This window comes from Hylaeus volcanicus, chromosome 6, assembly GCF_026283585.1.
Source record: "Hylaeus volcanicus isolate JK05 chromosome 6, UHH_iyHylVolc1.0_haploid, whole genome shotgun sequence".
Taxonomy (NCBI): Eukaryota; Metazoa; Arthropoda; class Insecta; order Hymenoptera; family Colletidae; genus Hylaeus; species Hylaeus volcanicus.
In genome coordinates, this window is record NC_071981.1 from 339,512 (window position 1) to 346,970 (window position 7,459).

The 7,459-nt window shown below is 34.4% G+C and overlaps 2 protein-coding genes across 6 annotated transcripts; one reads left to right on the forward strand and one right to left on the reverse strand.

Moving 5' to 3' along the window:
* The first annotated feature begins 26 nt into the window (after nt 1-26).
* Nucleotides 27-3,429, forward strand: LOC128878327 (DNA helicase MCM9-like). Its single transcript, XM_054126442.1, has 12 exons — nt 27-375; nt 664-805; nt 903-1,064; nt 1,146-1,271; nt 1,348-1,454; nt 1,568-1,781; nt 1,859-1,934; nt 2,012-2,169; nt 2,249-2,628; nt 2,760-2,969; nt 3,041-3,195; nt 3,298-3,429. The coding sequence occupies exons 1-12, from the start codon at nt 281-283 to the stop codon at nt 3,348-3,350; spliced, it is 1,878 nt and encodes a 625-aa protein (XP_053982417.1). The 5' UTR covers nt 27-280; the 3' UTR covers nt 3,351-3,429.
* LOC128878328 (secretory carrier-associated membrane protein 5A) lies at nt 1,939-7,018 on the reverse strand. Of its 5 annotated transcripts, none has more exons than XM_054126446.1 (9): nt 6,790-7,018; nt 5,878-6,141; nt 5,734-5,797; nt 5,503-5,631; nt 5,262-5,418; nt 5,092-5,193; nt 4,891-5,017; nt 4,621-4,819; nt 1,939-2,161 (listed from the first exon to the last, which is right to left on the reverse strand). In XM_054126446.1, the coding sequence occupies exons 1-8, from the start codon at nt 6,853-6,855 to the stop codon at nt 4,655-4,657; spliced, it is 1,074 nt and encodes a 357-aa protein (XP_053982421.1). In that variant the 5' UTR covers nt 6,856-7,018; the 3' UTR covers nt 1,939-2,161; nt 4,621-4,654. The 5 variants fall into 5 exon arrangements, with proteins under 5 accessions (XP_053982421.1, XP_053982418.1, XP_053982422.1 ...); XM_054126443.1 differs by having other exon boundaries at nt 2,059-2,198; nt 6,790-7,017; XM_054126447.1 differs by lacking the exon at nt 1,939-2,161 and adding an exon at nt 3,202-3,332.
* Nucleotides 7,019-7,459: the final 441 nt, after the last annotated feature.

Consider the following 7,459-nt stretch of genomic DNA (forward strand, 5'->3'; position numbering starts at 1 on the left):
AGGAGGTGTTGGACGGTAATAGGAGGTGTGAGGAAGTGTTAGAAGGTAATAGGAGGTAATAGGAGGTAGGTTTACCGTTGCACGGTAAGAACTGTAAGATTTACCTACGTGTGCTGCCTTTTGTAGCGTTCTGGATTAGGTAACGTTTCCACTACAGACTTGAGCATTTTGCCGTAGATAGCGCTGACTCGAAGTTTAAGAATTTCCTAGGCCTTGTTACCGGCATGTCAACAACATGTGCTTTTTAACTTTAAATCGTGTGTGACTATAATCTTGCAAAATGTTACAAGATTATTTGCTAAAGTATCATCGTGATGAATTGGAAGAAATTTTAGATGCTGTGGATGTTAACATTTTTTATTCGATCCATGTAAAGTGAGTAAATTTATAAATAAAATATTCGAGTAATAGTTTTATAAGAACACTGTATAAGGATTCATTCTCAATGTTTATTCCATTGAACAATAAATCGAGTATGTCTTCACTCGTTTAGTGTAAGGTACAATTAAATTTTGTAATCGATGTTGTAGTTTGTGTTGAATAAATAAAAGTTGTCTACCTTTTATTTGTTGTTTTACATTTTGAGTTGGATTATTATAAAATAGATGAAATTGAAAGCAAAAATGAGCAATATTTTTATCTCAGAGGTCGTTTGTTTTACAGCTTTGTATCATTGTTTGAAGCTGATGCTGATGTGGCACAAAAAATTCTACAATTTCCTAGGCATTATTTGCCAATGTGCGATATAGCTGCAATGAATATACAGGAACAAATAGCAAAACCTGAGCAAATTGTGAAAAAAAAAGTAATAGCAAAGTATATGCTCTATACAATATTAGATAATGGTCTTGGTTCAAATATTTTCGATATTTCCATATGTTTACTTTTAATATCTTGCGTAGGTTCGTATCAGAGTTACTGCTGTACCAGTTACTGTAGATCAGGGGGAAATAGGGCAACTGGTTTCAACAAGTGGCATTGCAGTGAGAATATCTCAACCAACAGTGTTGAAGCTAGTTCAAAGATACAGTTGTAAGAAGTGCAAACATGTCGCTTTAGTTAAGGTTTGTTGGGCATATTATGAATATTACAAAATTTTATCTTAACTGAAAGATTATCTTATATCAAGTATTATCTTTTTTTAGTATGAGTGGGAAACACAAAATTTTACAGATATCTCAGAATGTGAGTCATGCGAGGCAACAAAATTAATACCACTCACAACTTTTGATTTAGAGGATTCTTCGGACTGTCAGGAAATAAGAATTCAAGTATAATATTAATTTAATTTGACAATTAACATATAATTTGATACCCTCTTTTTATCATTCAAATACGTTTAATCAGGAAAAGGGCAGAGTCGATACTAATAGAAATTTTGCAGAGGAAATGCAGATTATCTTGTTGGATGATTTAGTTGATAAATGTAGACCAGGAGATAATATTGAAATCAGGTACAGTTATTGAAAGAAAAGAAATCTTATTTAACTGTTTATTGCTCCTAAAATCGATTTTCTAACTTCGTAATAAAAATAAAATTTCCTAATCAACGCGTGTACATTTGTAGTGGTGTAGTTGTACGGGTATGGGGACAGTTAGAAGTAGGAGAGCGTTTGGAGGCAACGACAATAATGATTGCAAACAGCGTGTCGGTACGACGTAAGATATCTGAAACAGCTTCCACTCAAGAGATGAGGGATGTATTCAAACATTATTGGGAAAAATATATCGACAATCCTCTGCTTGGTAGAGATAACATTCTAGCATCAATTTGCCCCCAGGTAGCACTTTACGATGCAATTCTTAATAGAGGGAACATAAGTGTGAAAATACATAATTTCAACTACACTATTTACAGCTTTACGGGATGTATACTGCAAAATTAGCATTAGCCGTCGTTCTAGCTGGTGGTGTACCTAAGTGTAATGAAAGCGGTAATTATCTGTTACAAGTTTCGATTATATTCATAATGCGATACAAAATATACTCAATGTCAGAAAACAAAATAAAGGAACACGTGTACGAGGTGAGCCCCATCTTCTGTTAATCGGCGATCCCGGAACTGGCAAATCGCAATTGCTTCGTGCAGCGTCCCGTCTGGCTAACAGATCGGTTTTTACGACCGGCATCGGATCAACAGCAGCTGGACTTACAGCGACTGCTGTTAGAGTTAGTTAGCGTTATATACTATCTTTCCTCTGTAATAATTAATATTTAAATCATTCTTATTACATGTACATGTATATAGGACTCTGACGGTTGGCATTTAGAAGCTGGAGCCTTGGTGTTAGCTGACGGCGGAGTCTGTTGCGTAGATGAATTCACGACAATGAGTTCACACGACAGAACTTCCGTGCACGAGGCAATGGAACAGCAAACTATATCAATTGCGAAAGCTGGGTTAGTAAGTACGCTAAATTCTAGATGCTCGGTCATTGCAGCCATCAATCCAAGCGGCGGCCAATTCGACGACGACGAAGAATGGGAAACGAATTTAGGGGATCCCCTTTTGTCGCGGTTCGATTTAATACTCCTTTTAAAGGACAATAGAAACCCAAAATGGGACAGACTGACGTCAGATCACATTTTGAGAGCCGCTTACGAGACCAGAGAAAACATGGCGCCAATGTAATTAATATTTTCCACGCAGTTTGTTTATTAACTTGTTAATAAAATATATTCTAAGAATTCTAGAATAAATATATTCTATAAAATATAGAAGTAAAAGTATCAGTTTCAGCCAATCTTTATTTTAACAGTGGTTCGAAGAATCACATAGAGCTCTTAAAATCGGAGGGTTTGTGGAAGGAAGATAGTTTGCGAGAGTATTTAGCTTATATACATTCTTTGCAACCAGTATTGACGAAAGAAGCGGAAGCAGTTCTTAGAGCGACTTATCTTTACCACAGATCTCATCCAGATAGAAGGGAAGAAAGAACAACAGTACGGCTTTTAGATAGTCTTATTAGGTACTAAAAAGAAACACGCTTAAAGAAATGTTATGATTACTTCGATAACATTTAAAAATCATGTTCTTTAGGTTAGCTGAAGGTCACGCTAAACTGATGTATAAATCAAAAATTGAACTCATGGATGCCATATACGTAGTTAAATTAATCGGAACAGGAAAGACTTTCGAGATCGATCTCGGCTCTTCGTTTCCAACAGATCCCATGGCAACATACAGATCTGAAGGTACTTGTTGTTTCGTGTTATTGTCATATTTATTATCACGATTAAAAATAATTTTATCTAATCGTGGTCAGAAATTAATTAATGTTATTTCCTTAATTCCAGGTAAAAAGTTACTGGAGATTATTGGCCTACAGCATCTAGAACATTTGTTGTAAATATTTCGATAAATGGAAAATTTGTAATTGGTTATTCTGATGAAATATATTTTTCTTATGAGTAAACTAAATATTTTATTTGTCACTTGTTTTGTTACTGCTTACATAAGTACAAATATACCAGCGTATTTATAAAATGTAAACAACTTTCTGTTTATACAAAACGAATTACTCTATTCTTCACTGTTATATAATAAAGGTGTTTGATAATCATTGGAATCAAGTTGAACATTATCTTGTATGTAAAAATATATTTAGAGGACATAATATGTTTGATTTAAGTCTCAACAAATAACAAGGTCTTCGATCTTTTTTTTTTTCATATCCCGAACATTTACTTGACATAAATTTTCCAGTTCATCGAGACGATTAGATACACCCAATAAAGTAACAGCAACGATATAAGCCAATTTTTCGTAGTCTACAAATAATTTATCAATAATTAATAAATAATTAAACACGGGTAAAAGTTATACTTTAAAATATCCTTTACATGTATATGTATATACCTTAAACTTTACAAAGTGATATAATACTTTAAGGATCTAAATAACAAGTACTTAATAAAGAAAGGCCATATATTACACAATGCAAGGAATGTATAGGACGTTTGAGTAGATAATGGACATTCATAATATCTGTCTAATCCATAATTAAATTAACGCTTATCGATCAACAGTTGAAATTAACTTTATACTCATGGACATAACCATTCAAGTTATTTTGATTTTCAGCAAACCGACTTGCTTTTCATTGATGAACCGCATTATGCCGACATCATAAAATAGTGCCACTAAAATATAAAAGCTAGCAAATATATTTATGTATTTATATAGAAGCAATAATACAAGAATTAGTGATATGATTATTAATAGCTCACTCTTCCTAGATGATAAATCATTTCATGACATTCGTTAGTTAATGCAAACGAAAGACGACATAGAAATTCATATATTAGGTGACACACATCGTGTGATAACATACAAAATTATTATTGCAACAGGAAAAATACGTGTTAATTTTGTTAAGCCTTCATTCAAAGTATCTGTTCATATTCACAAAACTATCAACAAATTACACGATTTTTTTCAAGAAAACATGCACATACAATATTTAATAAATAAAAAAAGACTGTAAATAGATAAATAGCCTTTCAATGTAAGAATAGATTTTCCGTGGAACATATAGTTTCATGTAACGCACTATAGCTTCCTTTTATACATCAGAACTTGGATCTATCGGTTTACTGAGTGTTAAAAGGTCAGGATACCTGAAGAATAAATCCTGTAGTGTGGCGTAATCGCTTAATAACGTGGTTGATTAGCAGCGTTAGCCATCTGGGAGCGGACAGCATTAGCAGCAACGTTACTTGCAGCAGTCTGCACGTGTTCATTGCGTAAGAAAGTTGTAGCGAATTCTTGTTGTGCTTTCGATATACTCGCATCGGACGAACGATAAATACGATGAATCTACGGGAAATATACTCTATTCTTTATAAGAGTTCAACGTTGTACAGTAAAAATATTAGAGTCAATCGTACCTTAGTCAACAGTAGGAGATCAGCGCTGGCGGCAAGAACGAAACATAAGGATATGAAGAGTAGTATAAGGCCAACAAAGGTTCCTTTAGTTGTTCCGTTGAACGACGAGATAGCCGTTATTATACCACTACAAATATCAAAAGTTCAAAGTCAGCATACAAGTTGAAAATACGAGCTCGTTTCTAAGGATAAAAATATTACCAAGTTCCAGAACCGGGAATGCCAATGGCTTGAATTGTTGTTACAATTAATTGAAAGAAAAAGACAAAAAAGAACACCATAAAATTGAACGAGCTGTCGTTTCTGAAAGATAAAAATAGTTTTAATTAAATTATAAACGCCAGGATATTAGTATATTGTCAAATACATACTTGAACGCCCTGTAAGCGGGTCTAAACCAGCACAAGAAAGAGAATGGTGTAAACAGTATGAGGAATAATATTCCAAGACCGAATGTTGAAAATTGTCCATAACATAAAACTAGTATAAATCCACCAAGAACATTCAAGACCAAAACACAGCCATGGACTGCAATTTAAAAGTAAAATAAATTTTACTCTATATCAGGGAATAATTATTGAATTAACGTTAATATTAATATTGTAGACTTACACATCCACAAACGATATAGTTGTCTGACTACCTTTTGAAAGTCCGAATGTACCTCAACATCTATATCTTGATAAAAGCAAGGCTGGAAGCAGCATTTATCAGGCAAAGGTGGCCAGTTGTTCCGCTTTGCTTTAATATCAAAACCTGATTAATACATGCTAGCGCAAAAGTGTAAAAGTTCTTGCTGAATCTTGCTGAAATTAAATATTTAATTTCTGCTAACTGACTTACGATAATAAGGAGTATTTCTCATATCTTCCTCTGTTCTTGCTTTCCATTCTGGCTCTGACCTTTGCTAAAATATGACAATTTTTTAAAAAGGCATAGATATTTTCTGTAAAACACCTTTGAGTACAAAACTTTGCGTGTATTTACGTCTGATGTAGGGGACATTGTGCTTCCAAGTGATGCGTTTACAGTTTGTTGAGGAGTACGTGCATACGTAGGTGGTGGAGCTTCCTGATTTGAAGGTTGAAGCATCGCTGGGTTTTGTGTGGCTCCAATTCCTCCATAAATTGGAGGATTTGCTGCACCTCTAACTTGTGCAGTTCCCTGTGTAAATTGCTCTGCAAAAGGATTATAATCTTCCAAACTTCTGTCAACTGGTGGGGAAGCTAGAGCTCTCCTAATCGCAGGATCCTAATTGAATGAAAATATTAATCAATAAATACTTTGTTTACAATTCATTAACTAAGTGAATAATGAACTGTTACTTTTTGGAAGTAAATAAAAATTAAAGGAAAAGTTGCTATAGGACCATTTTATGTTTAAGACAGAACCCTAAGAGTTCGAGGACTCAATTGTGTATCCAATATAGAATTATTACTGCTACCTTTAAAAATATTAATTGCTAAAGGTTCCTCTTACACAACAATTAATGGCTAAAAACAAATTTGGGTATGCTTAGATTGAATCTATATATTAGGAAGTTCTATATATAGAATCAATAAGTCATTCAATGCATTTCCTTATTAGTTACACGTTTCTGTCATTAGGGATTAATGTTAAATCAAGAGTCTCAAATTCACACGATGCAAGACGAAATAGAAAATACATTCGATTTCAATGGTTTCTGCAATATTTTCTCTGGCACATACGAAGATACGTATACGAGTGAAAAAGAATATAATGTACAAATAATACTTATTGATACGTTCTGAGATAGAACGTCGTTCGACTTCAAAATAGTATAATCCAATTACGTATTTAATTTTCATTTGACAGTTCTGCACGCAATATTGAACAAGGCAGTGTGTGCCTCGTTATAGCCTTTGTTAAATTACTCACCGAAAACGCATCGTCGATAGTTGGCTCCCCGAAGGGATTCTCGTCGAAGCCAGACGAGACAGACATCTTAATCGCCGTTCACTGAACCACTTTCTAACGGGCTGTTGCAAATTAATAAGACTCTAATACACTCAAAATAATCTTATCTAAACCTGTCTATACTTGATGATCCATTGCGCTGCGGTTACATACGGTATTACCGGCGCAGTAGTCGAACAGATCGTTAGACGTACAGGAACTGACAGGAACTACTGCCACGTCCATCATCGACAGTATTAGGTTCGTTTCATAGAGTGCAATTTGATATTAAACGACGTTCCCAATCATTGGGTGCACCTAGGAACGCTAACCGCTCAAGGAGCGGCTTAGTGAGCGAATTTTGGGATTAGTGGCGCCATCGGTGGGAAAAGGGCCAAGTTTGTAGAGAAAATAGTTCGTATGGTATGTAGAAGATGGCGCTATTAAGCAAAAGGTCGATATCGATGGCAGCATTGAATAATTATTTATAAAAATGATACATTGGACATGTTAGCTAATATATTAGAGTGATATAAAGCAAAGAATCGCGTTATTTGTGCATTTGAGAGAAATAATGAATAATTGATTAAAGGTATCAGTGGCGCCATCTTATAGGAAAAGTTGGAACTATTTTCACTACAAACTTGGACGT

Bases quoted from the DNA above. Each gene is read 5' to 3' on its own strand.
- LOC128878327 (XM_054126442.1), top strand. From the start codon at position 281: ATGTTACAAGATTATTTGCTAAAGTATCATCGTGATGAATTGGAAGAA. The intron at 806-902 runs GTAATAGCAAAG...TATCTTGCGTAG, and splicing joins AGCAAATTGTGAAAAAAAAA to GTTCGTATCAGAGTTACTGC. The intron at 3,196-3,297 runs GTACTTGTTGTT...CCTTAATTCCAG, and splicing joins GGCAACATACAGATCTGAAG to GTAAAAAGTTACTGGAGATT.
- LOC128878328 (XM_054126446.1), bottom strand. From the start codon at position 6,855: ATGTCTGTCTCGTCTGGCTTCGACGAGAATCCCTTCGGGGAGCCAACT. The intron at 6,142-6,789 runs GTGAGTAATTTA...TCATTCAATTAG, and splicing joins CTATCGACGATGCGTTTTCG to GATCCTGCGATTAGGAGAGC. The intron at 5,018-5,091 runs GTAATATTTTTA...TGATATTTGTAG, and splicing joins ATTCCCGGTTCTGGAACTTG to TGGTATAATAACGGCTATCT.